At 49.4% G+C, this 24844-nt stretch overlaps 1 protein-coding gene across 1 annotated transcript; it reads left to right on the top strand.

Annotated features, from left to right (window-relative positions):
* Positions 1-249: 249 nt before the first annotated feature.
* Positions 250-24509, top strand: ARHGAP19 (Rho GTPase activating protein 19). The gene is made up of 12 exons (XM_086467057.1): positions 250-320; positions 13270-13535; positions 17887-17967; positions 18305-18514; positions 19116-19342; positions 19882-19968; positions 20919-20984; positions 21717-21905; positions 22642-22740; positions 23321-23413; positions 23900-23968; positions 24453-24509. The coding sequence occupies exons 1-12, from the start codon at positions 250-252 to the stop codon at positions 24507-24509; spliced, it is 1515 nt and encodes a 504-aa protein (XP_086323183.1).
* The last annotated feature ends 335 nt before the right edge of the window (positions 24510-24844 follow it).

The raw sequence follows: 24844 nt of genomic DNA, 5'->3' as shown, positions 1-24844 counted from the left end.
CCTGAGGGGGTCTCCCCGCGCACCGGGGCGCTCTGCAGGCCGCGTCCCGCCTCCACACCCGGGCCCCACGGCCGGCCTACAACTCCCAGCGTGCCGCGCGCGGCATGGGCGGCCGTTTCCACCCCCCGTCGTGCGCGGATCGGCAGTTGCCCGTTCGAACCGGCCAATAGCGACGGGGGAGAGCTGACTGAAGCCAATGGCGATGCGCGTCCCGGGAGGGGCGGGGCTGAGGGGGCGTGCGGCGGGCCAATGGGGAGGCGGAGCGGCAGGTATGAGATGGCGGCGGGAGCACCGGCGCCCGGCGGGCGGCGCGGCGGCAGGTAGGAGCGGGGTCCTCCCGGGGACCGGCCCCACCTCACCCCTTCCCCGGGGCGGTGGGGCGCCCTCCCCGGCCCCCTACGGCCTTACGGGGCGCTGCCCGGCGTGGCCCCGCCCGCTGCGGGCACCCCGTACCGGCCGGCGCGCCTCGGCCTCGGCCCGCCCATTGCGGCGCTTCCCCTGCGAGCCGGGCTGTCGCCGTCCCCGCTGCGGCGGGGCTGCTGCTCCCCTGGCCGGGGTCCCCGACACCCTGGCGGAGGTGTCGCTGCCCGCTGGTGCTTGGCCGTGCCGCCGGGCTGCGCCGCGGGACAGGCGGGGGGGATCGGGGTGGGACAGCGGGAGCCTCTCCGTGTTGGTTTGGTGCACCTCGGTGCTGCGTTTCCCTTGTCCCCCTGGGTTCGGCGGGCGGGGAGCGCTCTCTGCAGCGTCCCTGTGCTGCATTGCAGGGGAAATACCGCCCGCTCTTCCCGCAAGGGGAGAGATCCTGCTCCAAACCACCCGCCCTCGGTGGCGACACGTTCGCCAGCGGAGCGTGTCCCTGCGCCCAAGTTAGCAGAGAGAAGTGCCCGCCGTCCGGTTCTGCCCCTGCCCTGGCGCAGCCGCCCGCTGCCTGCAGAGGCAGGAGCCGTGCTGTCGCTAGGCTGGCTCTCCTCTGCAGCCGCAAAGGGACACCTAACACCGAGCGCTTGGCAGTTGCAGGGTTTGGTAGGGTGATGGCACTATATAGACTTGCTTCGCATCCAGCCCTATTTCTCCCTTGCTTTGTCCACTCTACACGCGTTATTTTTGCTTTCTAAATACACGTATAGTGTCAGCTTCACGTAATTCATCTTCAGCACGTACTTTTATATGCATAACCGTTCTGTGACTGCTGCCAATAAAATAGTGGAGACAGTATGAGCACCTCTTGAAACAGTGTTGTCGGATGACAGCTAAAAGGCTGTAATAGCTCTTCTTTTTTATTATTCCCCCCGCCCGCGTGTGTGATGTGGAGCTGCAAACTGAGTACCCTTTGAGTGCTAATTCTTGTGGACTTGCAAAATAAATACAGTTGAGGGCTGATGCCTCATGTCCAGTCCGATTCACAGGAGTGCTTGTCGCGTTCTCTGCTGAGCGATCCTGACGGCACTTGCTGTGCTTATCTGGGGGCGCTGCTGTGGTGCCTGAGTTGGGGCAGAGCATTGCTCTGGAAGGAGGGATGAAGAGAAGGTGCTCAGTGTGGCACGTTTGAGCAGGGAGTGCCTAAAATGCTTGATCTGGTAAAGGGATGAGTGTGGTCTGTGCAGCTGATACAACGCTCTTTTGGATAAAGCATTTTAAACGTGGCCAGGATCAGTCCAAATGACTGAACTTATTTGATAAATGTCCTTAGGATGTAATCCCCCAGGTCTTTACCCACCACTTCTCCAGCCCACACCACCACCCCCACAACTGGCTGTGTTAAAGCAAAGCCTCAAGTACACATTTTACTCCAACGCTTCCTGTCGCCCACAGGTAGCACTAGCAAATCGATCTCTTGTTTTGCAGTCTATCACCACAAAGGCCATAAACCTTGCTTTCTTTTTTTTTTTTTTAAAGTACGCTCCACAACTGTGCTTTAGCCCCTATTTTCCCTTATCTGGAAGGAAGTGCAAGTTAGCTAGTAAAGCTTGCACGCTGTGCATGTGGTCCTACAGCATGCTTACTTACAGATTGGAAATGAAAGCTGGTTGTCTTAACCTCCTTACCAAACGTTACTGAACATGACAAAAGATGATTTGTGTGGGTCTCTTCTGTTTGTGGTCTCTCTAACCTCTGCCTGGCTCTTCATAACTGAGAATGATGATTGCAGTGTGCCCAAGTGCTCAATTTGAAGAGAGAAACATCTGTCTGTTTAATGAATGCATTTAATGTTCAATTCAAGCAGTGCCCAAATGCTTTGCCCAGCACCCGGTGTTCATGTCGGCCATTTGATATGGCAGGGGTGGGATGAGTGGAGGGGAAAAGCCATGGGCCTGGAAGGCATGATGTGCTGGAAAAAGGCATAAAGCATCTTGCTAAAATGGCTTGATAGACTGTCACTGTACAACTGGACATCAAGAGCTTTCATCGCCTGTTTACGATGTGAGGAGACACAATTGCCATCTATCTTTTATTGCAAATAGGAAAACATTCGCTGTAAACATGACTTAATGGCAGAAAGTCAAAGTGACTTGCAGAGGGTCATGCAGAAAAAATGATTGATTTCAGAGTTAAAGCCAAGTCTGAACACATGGCTACTTTTCTCTGAAGATAGCCTGGGGCAGGAGACAATCTTATTCAAACTTTCCCTTTTCCGCAGCCCTCACTAAAATCTTTGAGACCTAGACTTGTGTTTAACCCCCTACTCAGTCCAAGCCCCATCAGGCGCACATCCAGACCTGAACTCAAGGCTGTGTTGAATTTGCAGTATTTTTGTATGTTTGCACGTAACACCCTGCCCTGTTCTCACCCAGGGCCTGGGATGGCCTTGGACAACAGGATCCTTGTTCTGCTCTGCTTCAGTTTATTGTCTGTTTGCATGAAGGGGGAGCATTGCTTGCCCACATAGCCCAAAGCAGCGTCTGGGTCTCCTTGCCAGCCTAGTCATTGCCTTGTTGCTGTGTGCACATTTACATGCATATGAAAATGTCACCGGGCTTCGTTCACGCTCCTTTAAAGGTGCCTGGGCACTCAGTTCAGTCTGAAACTGAAGCGCTGAGTGCTGGACGCTGTGCTGGGAAATCAAATTCCTTGTCCTAAAGGTCAACAGTCTTCAATGTGTGTTGGTTTAATAAGTGGCACGAACAGATGGGAAGGAGACAGGGCAGCATAGAAATGTTGGCTAATATCTAATGGTTGCACTGAAGTCAAGTTCCTCTTGGAAATACTGTCCCTCTGTATGCTGGGTTAAGTTCCTGGTCACAGCTAAGGCTTTCTGTTTTCCACTTGTTTCACAGTTAGCTCTTTCTGTAGGATCTCATTTTTACATTTTCTGTAGGTGAAGGGAAGAACAGGGAGCCGAGGCCCTTTCCTTGTGCTCTGCTGGGTTCAGACACGGGCTTGCTGTGCTGCTTTTGTGCAGGCTTTCACCAAACCTGCGCTGTGGTCCTGGGGACTGACACTGGGTCCCTGTGTTTCTCAGTCGCAGGGGTCTTGGAACCAGCATGGGTAGAGAAATGGGAGGAACCATGGCACCGTGGTGTGATAAATTTGGCTCACCCTTTGTTTCAGAGCTTCACAGGTCTGGTGTGTTCCTGGCCTCTCAATCCGGCAATGCATTACACTTACTGTTGGGTCCGACGAGAGCATCGGGCCCTTTTCTCCAAAGTGCAACAGCCTCACTCTCTGTCTCTTGGCCTTTCTCACCTCTACGCTAGGTAATTGCAATTAAGCTATCTAGAGTTTCCTAATAAATTTTTTCAGAAACTGTAGATAGTAGGGGATGTGATAAGCTGGTTAAATAATTGCCTGCCAGCTGCCTTATGAGAACTTTTAATGTGTTTGCTTTTGGCCTATAAAGCTCTAATAATTTGGAGCGTGGCCAAAACATCCTTTCTTCTCAAGCAGTAATGTGGCAGCTCTGATTTTCTGAGGCAGGAAGTTCTCGGGGGAGCCAGCATTAGTTTCCCTTTTTGTTTTTCTGGAGCTCAGACTCAAGGTTGAAACGTAGCTTTATGTTTTGGGAGTTCCATATGGGCATTCCTACAGCCCTGCTCGCGAGCTGTCACATAGCAGGAGACAAGCGCACTACAGCTGGCTGTGCCTTGGAGAGCAGGAAGCCTTTCAGGGAGCATCCTTCACAAGCTCTCAGGGGGGCCTGGAGCTCTCCTCTCAAGCATGTGCCACTCCGCATCCTCCTGAAGGGCTCTGCAGAGAAACCAGACAGAGGTGACATGTCAGGCGGGATGGGAAGCAGTTTTTGATCAGTATGGGAGAGTTGCAGAAAGTAACAGTATAGGTTATTGTCATATGAATTCTGGTATCTGTGTACAATATTCCAATTTTTGACATCCTCGCCTGCCCAAATCCCGTTCAAAAGCACTAGGCCCCCATTCTGCTCAGTTTGGTGAGTTAATTGGGCTGCTTTGTGCATCTCTGTGTCTCTGGTACTGCATGCTGTGCTGCTCTGCGGCTGGCCCAGCCTGTTTATCTATATGCCTCCGCAGCCCTGACCAGATGTCACCAGCTTATTTAAATGCTGGCATGCATCCAGGTGTACCTCATTGCAATTCCAGCTTGTGAGAGTTTACACATCTGGAACATGGGATGTGGCCTCTGACATACTCAGTGGTGTCTGCAGAGGATTGCTGACGAGAAGGGATTTGATGTGCTCTCATCATTTGCAGACACCACCATGATACAAAACACAGATGCAAACATGCAGCTTGCTCATTGCACCTCCAGAGCAAAGGAGCGTTGTGGAATTACAAAAGTGTAACGAACACAAAACAAGAGCTGCGACTTCCCGAGTACCTTTGTTCTGTGTATTTGCCAGGCTGTGACCACAAAATCTCACTCAATAATACCGTTGGGAGCTGGCTGTGGGTCCTGACCCAGGCCTTGGTATGCCCTTGGTCCAGAAAAAACAGCAGTCAAGCAAACCTGAGTGCTACAGCACGCTATACTGAAATGGTGATGCTTTGCTCGAGCACTGACGCTTGATGGTGGGATACGATTCCCAAATGTGTTCCGAGTGCCAGTTGGTGCTGCCAATTTTGTGTGATTATCATCCTGTGGGAGGGCTGGAGAAAAACATCCTTCCTTCCTTGCTGGGTTGCTCTGAGTCCCCATGCTAGTTGCTACAATAGCTTGTTAATTTTGCTGTGCTGTTCTTCTGTGATTGCTCGATTTTTCATGTCAGAAGTAAACCTGATTATTGTGAGGCTCCTCTTTCTAGATGGTAACTCTGCTCTGACCTGGATGCTGGCTTGGAGCTACTGGATTGAGAAGCTTCTACATGGTGTACCTTTGCTAGTCTCTGAACTGCATTTTTCCCTGCCTCTGAAAGATGTCCTAGGGCTTTTATCTTCAAGTGTAAGTGTGACAATCAGAGGTGCATGCAGCAATTTCTGAGTGCTAGAGGCCAATGAGGTAAAGGTCGGACTGGGCCATGCCTCCTATTGACTTCCAGTACACTCAAAATGGAGAATTAAAGACATTTTAAAATGAGGAGAGTAAGGCAATGCTGTCATTGTGGGCAACTGGAAAGTACCCATCGGCACGCTTTGGGAATACAGCAGACGTATGGACATTGCAGTCCACCCTTCTAAGGACCAAACAGGCAAAAGTGGGAAGGAACTTCCTACCTGGGATATGAATGAAGTTGAAGAACAGTCAGTTGGTGAGAGCCCATGGACAGATGTTCTGTAAAGAACTTCAGATTACGTAAGAAAGGTGTCAGGGTCCATGCGAAGAGGAAGCGTCCTTGCAGTTTGTTAGACTTGTAGTCAAAGGTCACGGTGGGTAATTCTGCAGTGCCTGGGGAGAAAAGGCCCAAAATCCCTGCTGAAGAAGTGGGACACAGCATTCAGGGCAGATACCACCTGGCCCCACAGGGTACCTCAGTTCTATGGTACGTTATTCACAAAGCAAATGGCTTAAATTAATAAAATACAGCAAAAAAAGATGCATTGTTTTGTCATGATTGTACAACTGGGGCAGGGGAAATACATCAATATGGTTTCTACACAGACTAGCCCCAGGCCCTGGTGACCTTCTCCCGAAGGAGGCAGCATGTCTGCCCAGCATGTTCTGGGTGGTGGGAAGTGTCCACAGGGGACCTGAGGCTGTGACCCTCCCACCCTGCTGCAGGGGTCTGGATGTGGCCACATGGTGCCCCGCGGTGCTGCCAGGCTCCTCCAGCTACCCGGCGCTGCTGGCCTGTGGTGTCTGCCTCGCCAGCGGCTCCCAGCCAGCGCCTGGAGCTCAGCTCTTGCCTCCTCAGCCCCGCGTCCCAGCCGTCCCTGCCTGATAGCTTTCAAACCAGCTCCTTTGTGCTCAGTCCCATGTCGCCCCTCGCGCAGAAGCTGGATTTCTTCTAAATGTCTGCAGTGTGACCTGATTATTTTTCCTGTCCTTCCTCGCCCTCCTTTTTAATAGTGTCTACAGAAAAGCTGGCAGAGTTCAGTTACATCAGTCATGCTGACTGATAGTGCTGCCTCTTCTCTTGGGATTCCTCCTCTTTTCTGTCCCTCCAGCATTCATTTCAGATTTAGCTATCAGCCCTCTAAAGACAGGGTATTGCCTTTGTTCTGTGTTTGTACAGCATGGAGCACAGTGGAGTCCCCAGCTGTGACCAAGGTTCCCAATGCCACAGTGATAAAAGTGAATAGATCAGTAACGAGAAGAGGCAGCTGCTGCCATCTGAAAAGACTCAGTTTTGGTGCTGGTTTCAGTGAAATCAGGATTGGATCTAAGGCTCCTCTTCTGTTGCTGCTCCCAGTAGGGGTTTATATTAAAATAACGACTCAAACTGTAGACTGCATTGAAAGTCATGAAAATCGGAGCGGCATTGCTATTTAATGCTGTTAGACTGAGACTCTGTTATTCTGATAAGGCAGACATGTGAGCTTGCAGATCTTTAATGTGAAGTTACTCAGTTTCTGGCGGTAGCTGTGTTTCTGCATTTTTTAGAGTCTTGGGTAGGAGGCTGAGCCATCGCACAGTGTGGCATCATCCAGAGCTGTGGTGGCGGCACTGGGAAGGAGACTTGGTGAGGAGCACCACAGTGAACATGCGGTTCCTCTCTAAGGCGCCTCTTAGTTCTTTTCCTCCTCCTAGCACTAGAAGGCATCTGGATACTCTGATGTTGTGGTGATGGCTGATTGAAGTACTGCTTTGTAGACTTCAAAATACTCCAGTGGCTATTATTAAAGATATCACAAAAGAATTCACTGAGGTCAAACTTGAGAAGTTTCATGCTCAACTGCAAAATTCTTGATGTTTCACATATATCAAGCTGTCTTGCTACTGCAGTTTTCTTCTGGTGATATGTTGCATTTTCAGTTTCTTCCAAAGCGCATACCCCCCCTCCCCCTTCCAACTCTTTTATCTTCCCAGATAGGTCCATCTCCACGTTCACATCACAGATGTGTAGCTGATGTTGCTGAAGTCTGCTTTGAGCCCTTTACTGAGACAGAATTTGAATTCATAGTTTATAGCAGTGACTTGGATATCCAATTTACCTGATGTCCAAAAGATGGCCAGGTGTTACGTTAGTTCCAAGTTGTCCAGCACAGGCTGCCATCACATAATAGCAGTTTTCTTCCCCAGCTCCTTGCTGTTTAAATTGTATATTGTTATCTGGTTCCCATAGCGAAAAGGCTGAATGACTCCATGTTAGCTGTTTAAATGTGAAGAAAGCAAAGCAAAAATTTAAAAGGCAGCGTTATCTAGTATGGCTTACTGGTGTGAAGTCCAGAGACAGTAGGCAAGGATCAGCATCCACTGTGCTGTGCACTGTGTACTCACCACAAACTCTGCCCCTAAAGACCTTGTAAGTATAACCCTAGGCAAAAATCTCTGTGTGTTTTTCTTGACATTTTTCAGAGGTAAATCGTCATCCTGTGAAGAGTTACTGTGCCAAATCTGAAGCCTGAATGCAATCTTTGTTACGCTGTCTTGCAGGAATGTCAGTCTGAAGTACAGTCCTCAAAGCAACCTTAACTGTGAAGTCACTTCTAATGTCTCTGCAGTCCATTCCCATTAGACTTCTTTTACATCTTTTTTTTTTTTTTTTTTTTTTAATCTAGGAAATAGTTTGTCTTCTAGTCCTTTTGTACTTAAAATGATTCCACATAATTCCACTACGGTTCTTTCATCTCTTTGCAAAATCTGGGATGGCTCCTATCTGGCTCTGGAAATACTGTCTTCAGACATCCTCATTAATTGATTCCTTACTCTGGCACAACATAGGAAACGATGCTACTTCTGTCTCCCTGGGGAAATATGAGCCTGTGCGCATCTGTCCCGTCTCCCTTTGTGCTTAGCCAGGCAAAGAATTGTTCGTGTTTTGTGTTCTCTAGCACTGCCTGCTTATCACCCTGCTCTCAGTATTTGGTAGCAGCTTGGCTTTTTCTCATAGTCTAAAGATTTTGTTATTATAGAGGGAGATTTTCTTCCATTATCTGCCTTATTTTCAAAAGCTCTTTAATCCTTTTACTCTTGTATGGTAAAACTCGTCTACTGTGGTGCGTCTGAAGTGTTAGCTCCTTAGTGACAACGTACCAAGCGCGCAAAATGGCACTGGAGGTGGATTTTGCCCACTGAATTGAGTACATCAGGCTCCTCTGAAATCTGCAGCTTCCAGTTTTTACACTTTCCCAGCTAGACAAACATAGCTAATGCCTTGCCTCAAAGGCACATCTTCTTCTTCTTTCTTGGCTTACTTGTGTTCTCCTTATGCTCTATTTCATGTTGCTTGAACCTGTTTCTGCTTTCACGTGGGTCGAGTTAGAACAATATAAAATCTGTAAAAGCCCCTAAAACAGTCGAGTCTCACCTACCTGAATGCAAGCTTGCTGCCACATGAGCTAACGGACCTGCTTGCACAGCTCTTGCACCACAGGTTCAATGACCAGATTTTACCAGTTAAAGTCTCATTTTTGTCCTAGTTTCCAAAGCATTTCCCTGGCCTGGATCTAGTTACCTTAGGGATTAATTGATCCATCATGATTTTGACCTCCTGCACCATCCACTCCCCATGAAATGATGGGGCTGTCATGCCTGAAGCAAGAACGTTGTGTGTGACAGACAGCTTTCTTTGTGACTTGGCTGGGATCACAGGCTTCGCTTCTAAAAGATACTAGAATGGCAAGAATCTCAGCACAATATAGGACCCATTTTTTTCAATCTGCTGTCTTAATCACAACCCTATTAGTACAAGGTTTTATTATTCATTGAGATTTTATTTTATTCATGGGATCAGAAAGGAAGCTATTTATTCCTTTATTTTATCGTCTTTTGACGTGTCGTAAAGCAATCTGAGATCACAGCATATAGAAAATATAACTCTGTAATTGCAAGCAAAGCAAAGAAAAAAAAGGCAATAAACTCCCTGAATACATATTTGTCTCCTGTTTGCTGCTGTTACATAAACTGTGAGCGTAGGTAGAGTACATCCATCTTCCTTTTTTAACATGAAAACAGCAGATGGGGCACATGGCTTTTTCTGAAGGTTATAGTATGTGCAGCAGTGAGGATTGGCAGGGTTATTGTGTGTAAAGCCAGTGGGGGCTTTATCTTTGCTCAGAAATAGGGTTGCTTCGCATTTCCATTTTGATTAGCAATAATGATACAAAGGCAAATTTTCTGTGCGAGGAAGAGCTGCTAATAAAGTGACCTTTCAAAATTAAGTAGCTCATTGAAGTGCCATGCCACAATAAGAGTATACAAGGCTGGTCCCAGCTGCGGCAGGCAGGGAAACTGGACAGGAATCCAGAGAAACATGGAATGGGAAGCCTGAAGCGGATGAGCGGAACATGGTGGCACAGTAATGGTAGCAAAGAGCAATGGCCAGGTGCTCTTTCCAGCTCTGGAGGGGCCGATCTACGTGCTTTGTCTTTGAAAGGATCTGAAAGTGTGAAAGGCAGGGGCAGACAGTGTTTCTAGCAAGGTTTCTGGACACAGGGTTGTGCAGTTAAGGGACTCGGCTATTGTCTTGCCAGTGCTGTAACATCGGTTGTGCTTGGATGCTGTTGGGAATGTGTTTGCATGGCTTTACTCATGGTAAACACAGGGTAGATTTCGGGCTGTTTTGTGGATTCCTCTTGGATACAGGTGGAGAGCACTTAATACCACGCTGGTCCTAATTCAAAACCCTGGTTTCTATGTAGGAATTATTTGCCGTTAAACTCCAGCTACGCAGCCTTTGGCAAGAGACATGAATCAATTTGTCCAGCTTTTCTTTTCTGTTTTGTCTCTGTGTGAAGGCTGATGCCCAGTGTGTGCCAAGGGGGCCTTTCAGACCCAATAATGCGCCCTTGTGTCTCGTAGCATGCGTGGAATTTGCATAGGCTGTGCTGGGACAGGCAGGTTTCTTTTGTTGCTGGAAACAAGGAGCAAGTTCTTTTCCCTCTCTCTGCTTCCTAATGCCTCTCCAAAAGCTCTCAGCACTCATGTAAGAAATTTACTTTTTTCTATTTATTTTTGCATTAAATGTTGTTAAACTTTGTGCGACTTGTAACACTGTCTGTGCAGAGAAGTCATGTCAGTCAGTTCTAGTTGGCAAAATTGTTTAATTTTCTTTTTCTGAATCTAGATATCTAATTGTCAGAGGGAGCAGATAATCTGTGATGCTTGATGTAACTGCTGCAAAGTATTTGCATATCTTCTCTGTGGGGAAACAAAACTGCTAGTGAGTGAAAAACAGTGCACGGATCATTGCAGGCAGGGTCACTGGGCCTATACACTTGCTATTAACCCTTCTCAGGATCTGTATTGCCACAGAATGAGTTGTCATGGATTTCAGGCAAAGGGCTTGCTCCACATTATGGGCAGAGCTGGCACTTGCTTGTGCATTGTAGCCCTGCGCAATGAAATGCGAATATGATCAGATCGATTGGCAGTTGCTTTTTGGCAGCCGATACCGAGCTGTTGCATTTTGGTCTTGATTTATTGCAGATAACAAACTGCTGAAAAACAGACTGGGAGGTGCTCAAAAAATATGGCCCCCATTTGGAGTCAGCAGCATGCTTGCTAGGCCACTCTGAGCCATGCAGCTGGGAGCCTTTAAGAGCTTTCTAAAATTTTAGACGACCTGGCAGATTGCCTTGCAGTCTGCCTTGCAGACCTTCCTCCTCTCCATCCTCTTGAAGGAGTCTTTGACATCCGTGGAGAGCAGTGGCAAGGGGAGAAGGTTTCGTACGGATTCTCACGATACAAGTGTAGCTGAGAGCCTGGTTTCCTCTGACTTCAGCGAGTATCTTTCTCCTTGTGGAGCCTGAGTCCCAGCTTTTATTCTCTTACTCTGATCACGCATCCTGGAAGTCATGCCAAGATAGTGTTTCAGGTTAGAGATGTACAGCAGCAGCTCAGATAACTGTTGGGCACACAGATACTGCGTGGAGGTGGGCTGGAGTTCAGGTGAATTGCCAGTATGTGCTTTGATGTCCTCCCCTTCAGTTAGCCAGTGTCGATTTACATCAGAACAATAAGTTGCTGAGATCTCTGAACTAGTAGCTGAAGTGCTCTGTTGCTTGAACCAATGGATGTATGGTCCAGTGGGTTGCAAACGCTTTTGGTGGCAGGCATGTCCAGCAGTGAGCACAGATGCCCAGCGTGGTCTGAACATGATGACGTGGTCTCCGCCCCTCAGCAGAAAGGAGAGGAAGGTCAAGGTGCTCAGGTCTTCTGTGGGGAAGCCTGCTTTGGAGAGAATGCCTTTGGTGGCCTCGGGGGCGATCAGCAGAGCACGTGCTTCCCCCTGGGTGCCACACCACTCGTAAGGGACCGAGGTGATCCCCCGTGCACGAGCACAGCATTTCTGTTACCTGTGCAAATTGGCAGCTTCTGTTGGCAAGTGGTGTTCAGTGAGAGCTCGCAGCTGAGGAGGGATGTTGAAACAGTGAAAGGAACTATGTAAGTGCCCAAGAACGATTAAAGGATAGGGGAATGTCACACAGTGAAAGCAGGCAGTGTGTGCAGGCTGGGTGGGGAGGCAGCCTCCACCCAGAGCCCTGGAAGAACTGGCACACCAACTCTCAGGGCCAGGCCAGCACTTTATAGCCAAGTATGACATTGGGGCAGTAGCTTGTGACTGGAGAATAATGACACTAATCCTCACATGTAAGAAAAAGAGGGACAGGAGAAGCAAGCTAGGCAACTCTAGCCTATGGGCTTGACTTCAGAAGCGTGCAAGTGTTTGAAACAGTGGTGGGAAGATGGTAATGGAAGACCTAGAGGTAGATGGAAATTGGGATAAGCTTTAAGTGTGAGCATTAGGAGCATTGATTAACCTGAGATATCTCTGTGATAACTCTTTATTTTTATTTTAAACATGGTAAATGTAGCTTATCTAACCTCTGGTAGGGTTAAGTATCAGTTATAGATAACCCTTATCAGAGCGGTGTCTCAGATGCATCCCTTTTCCCATGCCACATGACAAGTTATGAAATGGAGAAAGTAGGTGTCAGTAGAGAATAGGGAGGTCAGATAAAGGACAGCCTGAAAAAGAGGCAAGAACCGGGTGAGCTGAAAAGAGATATTCAAGGAAAAAGGTTACTAGGTTCCTCAGGGACTAATCTTGCGTGGCTTGTGCTAATACTGATGAGTTCAGGCTCAGTCCAGTCTCAAGAGTGCATAGCTGGGCAGTTATAGCTGGCAGAGAGCAGTAACTGAAGAGCTAGCAGCTTGTCACCTGGCAACATTTGATCACATCCCTAGCAGAACTGTCGGTCAGTGTTATTGCATGTCTATGATCTTAAAAACAAAATCCCAGGGCATGGGAACTATCTGTTTGTTGATAGGAAGGTAGGGATGATGGGCCAGCCATGGGAACTGATGAGTATAAGCTGGCCATGAAAAAATTTAGATTGGGATTTAGACTTTCAGGCCACTGGGAGTGAATTTCTGGGGAGGAAGGGAGAAGAACCAAACTTATTTATGACCAAGAGTGGCAAGTTAATGTAAAATACTGGGTGTCATATCTGCCTAAGCTAGTAGCGTGTAGGTACAGTGAAAGTTTTAGCTGGGTGTTGCCATGTGTTGCATATGCTACCATCATGCTACAGAGTGCTAGTCTTGGGTGGTGTTGTACAAACGGGCCAGAAATGTTTTTGCTCCAAAGGGAAATGTAACTGCACTGTGCTGAATGCTCACCGAAGACAGACAATGCTGTTGGTGTAGACCGGTAGCTCTTGTGTCAGCAGATGTCTCCTTCAGGGCAGACCAGCTGGCTGTAAAAAACGAAGCAATGAGGAGTTACTGTATTTTTTCTCCTTCCCTTTTTTCCAGTGATGCCATCTGCAATTTTGTCATTTGCAATGACTCCTCCCTCCGCAGCCAGCCGATCATCTTCAATCCCGACTTCTTTGTGGAAAAGTTGCGCCATGAAAAACCAGAGGTGTTCACAGAGCTTGTTGTCAGCAACATTACCAGGCTCATTGACTTGCCTGGGGCAGAGCTGGCCCAGCTCATGGGAGAGGAGGACCCAAAGCTGCCTGGGGCAAACAGCACAGCTTCTGGATTTTTTCGTTCTCTGATGTCCCTGAAGCGCAAGGGTGAGTATGGTGCCCACCTTTAGGGTGATGCTGACTGTCATCATCTGTTACATGTAGTTTACAAAACTTTCAGTATAGGCCTGTTGCTTTGAGCTTGTGTTGTACGCTTAATACCATAGGTTTGTAATCTCTGGGGATGCCACCTCGAAAAGAGCAAAACAGAGGCCAGGGGGTTCATCCTGGAAACACCCTGCCTCCTCTGGAGTACCCTTCTTCTGGGGATTATTGCTGTGGTTTATGTCAGGTTGGCCTTGGTGGGTCAGCTGCTCACTGGGCTCAGTGTGGCACACACCACAGAGATAACAGCTTTGGTCCTGAGTGTTTCTGGTCTGGCTCTGTGAATAGCACTGAGCTGGAGAGGGGTGCCTGAACAAGCTGCAGGTTCTTCCAGTACACACTAAGGTGTTCTTGTCTCTCTGCTTGTTTGTGTCCATAGTAGTCCATGCTCTCTTTTCCTTAGCTCATTAGCTTTCCTCGTGGTGGAATATCAATAAAGGCTGAGAGCATCAGGTTTCATGAACAATAATGTCCAGGTTTTCCAGGCCACTGACTTCACTCAAGGTCCACTGTCTCCTTCAGTTGCTGCCCCAGCTCTCTGGAAGCTTTTGTCTGTGCAGCTCATAAATCTGTAAGCATCTCCCATCCAAATGCCAGTGCCGCTCTGATCTACATCCCAGTCCAGTGAGGTCAGTGACAAAGCTCTGCAGACTGACTCTGCTCAAGCCCAGATTCAACCCTGGGAGATGACATATTTCTCTTTCTCTCAGAGACAAGCATTCAGAGAGAGTTTTCTTCTGGTAAACTGACTATTCTTATCTTCTCTTTCAAGTTCAGCTGTCTTGGTTATGAAACATTAGCCCTAGGCCCCTTCTTAGAAGTCTGAGATTTTCTTTTGAGTACAGTTGTGCTCAGATCCTCTACTCATCACTGACTGGCATTTACCACTCTCTTTTGTTGTAACTAAAAGGGTGTTCTAGGTGTGTGTGTGACTTCTCCCACCTCTGCCCACACTCAAGGAGAGCCTGGTTCTCTGATCAGTTTAGTTAAATGTTCTCGCTCATCTAGACAGAAACTGCCTCCATCTGGGTACCTCTCACATTCCTCCTCAGTTCTGGTTTTCTAGCTAGACTGGCTGGCTGCTGGCAGAGAAGCTGTGGGTAGCTGCCTTCAGATGTTGGCAGCCTGAGGTTGAACACTTCTAATTAGACTTCCCCTTCCTTTGAGCAATTCTGCTATTGTGAGTACCTCTGAGAAGGGAGCTATCACTGTGTCTGAGTATGGCTTTTTTTTGGTCTTCAACCTTTATATAGTTTCTCTGTTTCTGATTCTACGAAACCTGTTCATCCGTTGTGTTTCATAAGGACCAGCTCTGCAGCCCCACTGCTCAGGCTGAATTTTCTGGTGCTAGCTTCAGCCCTCCACTCCAGACTCACCCGGTGGGAACCCTGGTAGATACACTTGCCCTGGGCTGGACAGCACCACAAGGGAAAATCAAGTCCTTTAGCATCCTCAAGTGAGAATTATTCGATATTGCCACGACTTGCCTTACTGTTTCATAATAACAAGTCTTCACGCTGCCCCCAAATTGCAGTTAGACTGTGCTCATGCCTGTTATTGCTCTTGCCCCTGTTCCTGCAGAGTATCAGGACACCTTACATTCAGACACTTACCACGTGACAAACAGAAGCGAGTGAGTAACCAAGTTGAAAGTGTTTTCTTAGCATGTGTGGAAACTTCCATGTTCTTGTCAAAACCTTCTAGCAGGGGTTTGTGAGCCTTCCCTAGCTCATTTTTTTTTAATTATCTATACTCTGCTGGAGCACTGCTCTTATCAGACCTGACATCTCCAGCTTGCTCTCTTCCCCAAGAGCTCCGCCTTCCCCCATTCAGACATCTCCATGGCCATGTGTCTCACTACAGCTACAGCTAGCAGATGTTTCCAAGTCTGCTGGCTGCACTCCCAGGCTGCAATGGCAGTGTCTCCCTGCATTGACAGGCACTGTCTGTGAACTCCTTGGCCAAACTCTGAGAAAAAGTTGTTTGTGCCTACAGAGAAAATCAGTTTCATGTACTGTGTGTTTCATCTTGGAGACATCATTTGTTTTTCTTCGTGTTATAGACCAGCTAGAACAAACAGGTTTTATTTCTTCAAAGCCAGAGGCCAAGGACCATAGAACTCAGAGCTGATCAAACTGCAAATACTTACGACTGCTTTGAGCATCAGGAAACTCAATCTCATGCTGCTGCTTAGTTTCAGAAGCAATTGTACAATAACATCTAAGCCTTTGTAACTCAGCATCCATTCTCCAGACACATCTTTCAAGTTTCTTTGAGAATCAAATTCTCATTCAGATATCAACTTCTGACTTCAAAAGTAAACCGAATTTTTCAGGCCCTGCATGTCTCAAGAAGATGTATTTTCCTTTATTTTTCCTGGCCGCTATTGATTCTATCTGTTGAATGTCTAATGAGTTTAGTTTTCTTCAAGGACAAGAATCTTTTGCCAACCGTTCTCTCCCTTTGCACTCAAGCCTTTCAGATCTTACGTGTGGATCAAGAGGTCACATTGCCCTCCTTTCTCCTGCAAGGCTGAAGCTTTATCAGAGAGAGGTCAGAAAGTTCTTGATTTAACAGGAGGCTGGAGTTCCTGGTGGCTTGCCATGTCTTTCAGAAGTCCTGGAAAAAAGTGGAACATTCTTCAGGTGGAATAAATTTAGTTGCACAGGAAGGCTGCTAGACAAGTGCATAGGGTTAACCAGGTCTTTCCCACATGCTGTGAGCATCAACACTGCAGAACAGCAAGATCTGTAGTACAACAGACCAAAAGCTAGTAGAATCAAAATGTGCTATGAGGGGAAAAAAAAAGCTTGTGGGGGAGATAACTTTTATCAGATCAGCCAACGCACTGCTTGGATTGCTGGGCTATCAGCTGTAACAATAAGGAAGGAAATCTTCGGCCACAGAAAGCTGCGGTGCAAATGGCCAGCTTGCCCTCAGAAGTGGCCCATGTTCCTGTCAGTCTGGTCATGGAGAAGGGAGGAATATTCTTTTCTTAAATCTGCTGGCTCTTTGAAGCCTAAGTGCAAGGGCAGGGCAAAGCAGCTCTGTACCTGGTTCCAGTTCTCAGTCCCAGTCAGCATGTTGCAGTATGGTCTATCCAGCATCTTGTCTCTAGCTGCAGTCAACAGCTACACGCATCTGAGGGAAGAAGCAGTGCTCAGGGCTCTGGTTGCTGCCAGTGAAGCCTGTGAGAGTTGCCTCAGCTTTCTGAGGGACAGAGCGTGCTGGCTGTGTGTGCCTGATGGAAAAAGCCATTCACCAGCAAGACTGCATTTATTAGAAAATGCTATCCTGCTGGATAACCACTGTCTTATCTGGGAAGTCCCTCTCTGGACAAGAACAGTTTATTGGTTCAACAAGTGCCTTTCAGTTAAATGGGCTTCTCATCTAATGTTTCTTCCTACGCCAGGATCTCCTTCCTTTCAGCTCAATTGCTTCTATCTTCTTTTGGGGCTGTAGCCTGTGTTATTTACTGGAGTTCTGGATCTGGCAGCTCATCCCCGATCTGTAAAAGCCCCATGAGATGAAAACAAACTCCAGGAGTGAGAGGAGCTGTCAGTGCTCCATATGGAGAAGGGCCCAGCTCTTTGCTTCACTACTCTCTTTTTTTAATAGTTCTTCCTTGTTTAGCCTTTGTACTTTACTGTTCTCAGTCCAGGACAGCTGACATGGAAGAGAAATTCACTGGGATCTGGGAATTCCAGCCGTTACCCATCCCTGAAAATGAGTCCAGTGTGAGCCAGCTGTACCACGTCTGCTCCCCCCAGTAGTGCTTGTTCCCCTCTCCCATAGTCTCATAGCCGCACCTCTCCTTTCTTCTCCACTCCCTGTCAAGCCACAGTGAGGATTAATCTGGACTTCCCTTCCCAGGTGTGGAGTGTGCCAATGTGACAGGCACCTGGGCAGTCCAGGCTGTCACATCTGCCCTTCCTGCTTCACTGTTTCCATAAGGTCCAGGCTTGTGGATGATATGCCCTTTAAAACTGAAGCATCTGTTTTGGTGTAATTTTCTTTTCAAGAGCTAGAGAATGTTTGCTTCAGCTGATAAAAACTGTAATTAAGCTGAGGTAAGAAGCAGGATGATGAAGCCCTTGTAAGTATAGCATGGTGAGATGAAGTGACTTATTTGGGAGTGCTTGATATCTCACATCTGTGGGGGTCATTGTGACCTTCACCCTTAGCATTTTGGGGTACTGGTCTTTGCATGCTGAGATCCTGTTCTTTGCGGACTGCTCATCCCTGTGGCTGTTGAGTTCTGAGCTGCCTGAACACGTTACCTTCTGTTCTGCAGAGAAAGGGGTGGTGTTTGGCTCACCGCTGACAGAAGAAGGCATTGCACAGGTTTCCCAGCTAATCGAGTATCTGCACAAAAGTAAGTGACTCTGTCTTGCTGTCTTCTTGTCCCAAGGGGTATCTGTCTGGGTCACCTCAGGTCTCTGGTGCAGACAAAGTGAAAAGCTCTGAGCTCTCCAGCAGCAGAAGTTTGTGGTTGCACTAGGCAACTGTTCCCCAGAATTGCCTAGCAGCTATGTTAGTATCTTTCTACTTTTTCTACTGACAGGAGCCAGCTTCAAGTCATGTCTCTGAATGCAGCTCACTGGGGTTTGCTGTCAAGCTCTGGAAAGTGAGGGGGGAAACTGCTTTAGTAAGAAGATGGGAATCAGCCTCTGATTAATCAGTGGCCTTTTTTTCTCCCCTCTGCTGAGCAGATCTAAGAGCAGAAGGCTTGTTTCGGGTGCCAGGCAACAGCATCAGGCAACAGATCCTAAAAGATGCTCTGAACAGCGGTACAGATATCGACCTGGACTCTGGGGAGTTTCATTCCAATGATGTGGCCACCCTGCTTAAGATGTTCCTCGGTGAATTACCAGAGCCACTGCTGACACACAAGCACTTCCATGCCCACCTCAAAATTGCAGGTGAGTGAGCAGCAAGAGGCGGTGATGAGCAGAGGGAATGGCACCAGCCTTCTAGAAAGCTGGTAATGCTACAGAGCTGCACACTAGGCTGCAGAAGCGTAATCCTTAAAGGCAGGGTATGAAGGAATCTTCCTGCCATCTCAGCCTAATGGTGGAAGGACTGTAGCTGAAAATCCTAGGGGATCAGACCAAGACTGTCTAGCCTAGTCTTCTCCCTCAAACAATAAACAGATACACACAGGAGTAGAGCCCACAATGTCAACCTGGGTCTCCATCTGTTTTAACTCTGGGGGCCTCCTGAGCGAGGTGTGGTTTCTATGTACTTAATAACTGCTATTGAACTACCTTATGTGAGCTTCCTCCATCTTGCCTTCAACTCATCACAACTCTTAGCAACTGTATTGTCCTGTGGGAGGAGTACCACAGATGAACACATCAGGTGGGGAGCTTGGGAGCTGGGGGGAGAGAGACGGAGGGCCCAGAACTGTGCAGGAGTTTGCAGGAGATCTTCATATGAAGAGGGAAGGGTAACCGGTTGCAGCAGGCCTGCTGTTAGGGAAAGTAATATATGTCCTTCACATTCTGCCTTGTGATTTGGCAGACTTGACGCTGTTTGATGAGAAGGGGAATAAGACCAGCACTCCAGACAAAGAGCGCCAAATTGAAGCCCTCCAGCTGCTGTTTTTGATCCTTCCTGCGCCCAACCGCAGTCTGCTCAAACTGCTGCTGGACTTGCTCTACCAGACCGCCAAGAAACAGGACAAGAACAAGATGTCTGCCCACAATCTTGCCCTCATGTTTGCACCCCACATCCTGTGGCCCAGAAATGTGAGCAATGCCTCAGTATCTGCGGGTGGGAAGTTGCAAGGTAGACAGCAGAGGCTTGGCAGGCCTATGGGGGAAGAACCAAGATGGGAAGATTAAGTATCAATATAGTGATGTGAGGGTTGGAGGCTGGGATGGTGAGGTGGAGCTTCCTGGCAGGACTCAGTCCTAATATTTAGTCCAGACGTGCCGTAGGTCTCACTTGCAACCGGTGCTTCATCTTTTTCAGTAAAATTGAAAGCACAGCCCAGTCCTGCTTCTTTTAAGAATGACAACTCTAGACAAACATTGCAGATCTCAGCAAGGTTTCTTGTGCTGCTGGTGCACTGTTTGGTCCCAGAGTTGTCTAGTTCTCCTCTCAGAGCAGCTTTGCCTCTGTGAGCTGTGCTTGCGGGTGTGCTGTGAGCGCTGCCTGCCTGTCTCCTCAGAGCACACCTCCTGCTGAGGCACTGTGTGCGTCTGTCCCAGAGACAGCAAGAGCAGCAGAGACCCTTCCTCCTCCCCTTCTAACTGCTGTGCCTTTGGCTCTGTCCCCTTGCCAGGTGACAGCAAATGACCTTCAGGAGAATATCACAAAGCTAAACAATGGAGTGACCTTCATGATCAAACACTCTCAGAAACTCTTCAAGGTAAGTGTGCTTTGGGGTCTTGCTCTCCCTGGCCCTTCAGCAGGAGACTGAATGCCCCTTCTCCACACAGGTTCCAGGTGTCAAGTGTATATTCTGGTGCTCTCTTCTGTGGTAGGAGAGGAGGCTTTCTAGAAGAAACTGTTCCTTGAGTGGCTAGGGAGGAGGTCTTTGCTGGGCAGGCAGCCCAGGAGGAGGTAGATGCCCGGAGTTGGCTTTGCCCGGGCAGGTCAGCAGCGCGGTGCAGTGTAACACCACCCTCTGCTGGACACCCAGTGCCCGCGGCGGGGAAACCTGCTGCCTGGGGCAGGTAGCCACCTCGGGCTCTGGCAGGGTGAGGAAACTGAAGGGGCTTGTCCTGGATGAGTGCTGCCGAGAGCTGAATACCTGATACGGCAGGTCATTCTGTTGTGAACTTCTCTGTAGGTGGTTGTCGACCCACTGCTGTTACGGGCTCGGCCGTCAGTCTTGGACCCCTGTCTAGCTCAGAGTGGGGTGCTGTGGTAGGACAGTCAGGAATGTGGGGCTTTCTGCACGTTCCTCCAAGGGGGCGTTTCTGCCACAGGCAGTCTCTTGTCTTCTCAGGACCTTCTTGATCACTGTAGGCATCTGCTTTCTGCAGAGGCCTCCCATAAAGTTCCCCTTCTGCCCTCTTTGTCAGGCCCCTGTTTGGCCAGCTCAGAGCTGGGGGAATTGATTGGAAAAAGTTCCCGTGGAACCCTGCTCTTACTCTGTGCTCCACTTGTGCTGGTTGCCAGCGTCAAAAGGAAACTATGAAGAGGGACTGCACTGGGGATGTGAAATCCCATTGCTTTGTCTGCCCTAAACGGCTGAGTCTTGATGGAGGTGGCTTGTGTGGTATGGTTGAAGAGCAGCTCTTGCTGGGGCCACTCTCGTCCCAGGGCCAAACATACTAAACATACATTTGGTCTTTTCTCTGCTTATTGTGACAGGCCCCAGCGTACATCCGGGAGTGTGCCAGGCTGCACTACCTGGGATCCAGAGCCCACACATCGAAGGTAAGGCCAGCAAATGCAGCACCTGCTCTCCATGAAAGGGTAGGGGCTGTCATACTATGAAGGAATCCTTGTGAGTGAAAGAAACTGAAAACAAACTAAGTTATGAACGAGTATCTGTCAGAGAGCAGGAGTGAGGGAACCATATGGTATGGTAGTGCAGGCGGCTGCATTAGGGAAATTGGGCAGAGTTGAAGCATCTGTTAATCAAAAGCACAGGGAAAGCTACCAGCCCTGTTTAGCAGCAAACCTGCTCCCTGTGCCCAGTACATGCAGCACCTGCTCCTTCATGGGGCTGTGCCTTCCAAATAGACAGACGCTCCTGCTGCCATGGCCAGGCTGCTTGGAAGAGCAGCTGGGATAAAGGCTACTTGCTGCCACTGGGACAGGATTTGTCTGTGTCTTGCCAGCAAATGCTTTCCTGCCTCATATACCTGCAGAAGAGGGAAGATGCATTGCAAGGAGCTGCACTGACCATTCTCGAGCCTGCAAGGGCTTCTGCAGCTGGCATCCGGGAGGGGAGGGAAGAAGCAATGGGGGTCACCTTTGTACTGCTGTCACCTCTTCCTGGCACAGGGCCTGCTGGTGCAGTGCTGCTGCAGAGGGGTAGGGAAAACACAGCCCTGTGCATTTGCTGGGGCTGAGGCAGCTCATGAGACTCTTCCCAGCCTGGCTCAGATGGGTGGCTCGTTTGGATTAAAGCATGGCAAGCAACTGCTGTCTCCGCTTTCCCAGGACGATCTGGATTTGCTGACGTCTCCTGCCTCCAAGGAGCTGCAGCCCCTCAAGTCTCAGAAGCGAAGCCGGCTGGACACTTGCCATCAGGAGGAGACCCAGCAGCGCACGGAGGAGGCACTGAAGGAGCTCTTTCGCCATGTCCACAATATGCCTGACTCTGCAAAGAAGAAGAAGCTTATCCGGCAGGTAGTGTGGGGAGGAAAGATAATCTTTGGAGTGTGCTCGTCAGCACAATCCTGGGCACAGGGCTAAAGGCAGGGCCTTCTTGAGAGCTGCTCCTAATCCTGAGCAAGCTGAGGAGAATGGGCTTTGGGCTGTGTAAGGGGCAGAGCTGTAAGAAGGCAGGGGAGGAGGTCACCTATCCTGGATGTGACTGACCATGGAGCTCGCTGCACCAAGCTGTGCTTTGAGCTCTCTGTTTTCCAAGGCGGGGACTTGCCAGCCAGCAGTTCCCCCGTTCTGATCACGGCCTTGTTGAGCTTCCTCCCTCAGAAAGGGAAAAGTCCTGTCCCTTCGTGCCTGCAGGGCGTGGACAAACTGGTGTCTTCTCGGTCTGGTGAGCATTCCCAGACAACCTGCTGCTCCAGAGAGACTGGTCGATATGGTCAGCACCAGTCCTGGCTGCCAGCCTCCAGCTGCTGCCCAACCCCCTTTCTGCTCCGTCACCTGCTGCTTTTGGCTAATCTGGTAGCCAGCACAAAGCAGCCTCACACCCAAGTGCCCTGTAATCCTGGGTGGGAGATGTGGCCTTCCTCTGCTTTCTTCTCCCTGCAGCTCTGAGCTGATCCTCCATTTTGGGGTGCAGAAGAGACAAACTGAGTTCTAGGCAGAGGGCTGCAGGTAAAGCAGCACACAGCAGCAAGGGACTGGTGTAACTGTAACAGTAATTGTGCTAACATACTGCCCTCATGTCTCCTCCTAGTTTAATAAGCATCCTACAGCTCTCACTCCTGGCTCTGATGTACCCACATCCCCAGCACCACGACGCACCCGCTCGCGCTCCTTCAGCGGCCTCATTAAGGTAAAGGCAGCCTCTGACCCATGCTCTCTGCTGTGAGTTTCTGATGTTCCTCTCTGCTTCTGTCTTGCCCTGGCTTGAATGAGGACCTCAAAGGTTAGGGACTGTTCAAAGTATTGGCTGCCAAAGAGCACAGATCCTCTGGGGACAATAAACCAGCACAGTGACAATAAGCCTTGTTACTATAAATGTAATTATCTATGCAACACATGGCTGTAGGATCTATGCATCTTTCTGAAGGACTGGTTGCTTCCCAAGATGAGATGAGGACCGACAGGGAGCTGGTCGTGTAGCCTAGCCTGTTAGCACACTGTAGGCTGCCCCACAGAAGCATGTACCTGCTTCTGACAGGCTGGGCTCCTGGGCAGGCCTCAGGTCAGCTCCCAAACCCTGTACAATCAGGCACACTCAGCCTAGTGGCGTGGTATTTCAGGTGGTTCTGCTTTGCAATCTTTGTCCCAGCTTGGCTTCCTTTTTTCTTTCCCAGCATCCAACTGCTTACCAGCAATGCATCCTGCTCCTTCCTTTTCTTTTTCACTTTGCACTCTAAGCACTAGCCAACAGCCCTCTCTTCTTATGGCAGCGGAAAGTTTTGGGAACCCCGGTTATCCTGGAGAGGAAGAGCAGGGATGCCACACCGGAGCCTGAGCGAGTCAGCAAAGAGAATGTCCATCTGGTAAGAGTTGCTCCCAGCACCGCTGAAGCTGCTGGTGGGGGAGCGTGTGAGGGGAGTTTGAGTGCAACTTGGGAACTCATTTCAGCGATCCTTGGGGCGGCTGCTTGCTGTTCTCTGCCCAAGAGAAGGTTTCCAAGTTTCTTCTGTATGATCAAATAAGGTCTCAGGAAGTTGCTGTGAGGAGAGCAGAGCAGATAGAAAGGCAGCATCAGGACAGGGGTGGCAGCGCTGGGCCTCCACTCCAGTCTTGTCCCACTGGCTGTGTTCCTGCCCTGGGGCATTGGCTTGCACCCACTTCCCTCTCTCCCATCCTCAAGTTGTACAGAGTCTGCTGCCTGTGGGTAGTAGGGCTGTCCCATGGCCCAGCCAAATCAAGAGTGGGTTTGGGTGGTAGCTGCTCTCTGGTGGTACAGGCTGCTCCCAGGGAAGGCTGTGGATGCCACTTCACTCCCCAGCTCTCTACTTCTATCCCCCTCTCTGGTTCAGTTACAGAAATGTGGATCTCCAGCTCACACGTCCCAAGCAAAGCTGAAATCTTTGGAGGGCCGGAAAGAGGTGAGACACACACACGTGCCATTCTCCTTCCTGTGGGGAACCTCGTTTGCTGGGCTGTGAGACCTGCAGAGGTGATGGCACACACACAAGGCTCTGTGATAGCTGTGGTCCCCTGGCTTGCAGCAGACTGCTCCGTGCCGAGCTGCAGGCAGTTGGCGTGCTGGAAGCTGGGCCTTGAAGGGTGTCACCCAAGCAGGTGTGTGCAGCCCTTCGACTTGTCAGCTGGCAGGCTGGCTGTCACAGGAAGCAGAGGGAAGCTGGCAGCGCAGGGTGGCAGTGGGACAAGAGGTTGGTGCAGCCCAAAACCAACTGTTGTGTTTGTCCCTGTCTGCTCACTGCCTCCTGTCTAGTGCTCTGCTTTGGTGAGAGGTGTGGGAGGCAGACTCCATGGGGGAGTTCTTGCAGGGAGAGGACAGCATGTCAACCTTTACTTGCATAGCATACCGTGTCTCAAGCATTCAATTGCTCTAATTCTCTGCCCCAGGAATCCTGTAGACGCATGCGAGCCCACCTGCTTTCCAAGGATTCGTCATCCCTCTGAATTGCCTCGCACCGGCGCACGGGTGGGGAATGCCCAGCCTCGCAAGCTGTGAATAATACGCTGCACTGAGAGGGGAGTGCTGCAGGCTCACGGCAACCCTCACCAGCATGGCAGCACTCTTGAAACTGGACCTTTGCAAAGACTGCAGGGACTTGTTTCTTTCTGTATATAAATTATATTTCATTCTACTATGGGGCAAACCACTGTCTAACCAAAACTTGTGCAGCATGTCTGACCTGCTGGCTCTGGGAAGAGCTGGAGTGCTTGCTTACAAGGAGAGCCCTGTCCATTGCAGGGCCCTGTGTGCACTCCCAGCTTTCTTTGTAATGTTGCTA

The sequence above is a fragment of the Leptosomus discolor genome, chromosome 6 (genome assembly GCF_034619465.1).
Source record: "Leptosomus discolor isolate bLepDis1 chromosome 6, bLepDis1.hap2, whole genome shotgun sequence".
NCBI classification, from domain to species: domain Eukaryota; kingdom Metazoa; phylum Chordata; class Aves; order Leptosomiformes; family Leptosomidae; genus Leptosomus; species Leptosomus discolor.
The sequence above is the reverse complement of the archived record's forward strand: the minus strand, read 5'-3'. Positions and strand labels throughout refer to the sequence as shown.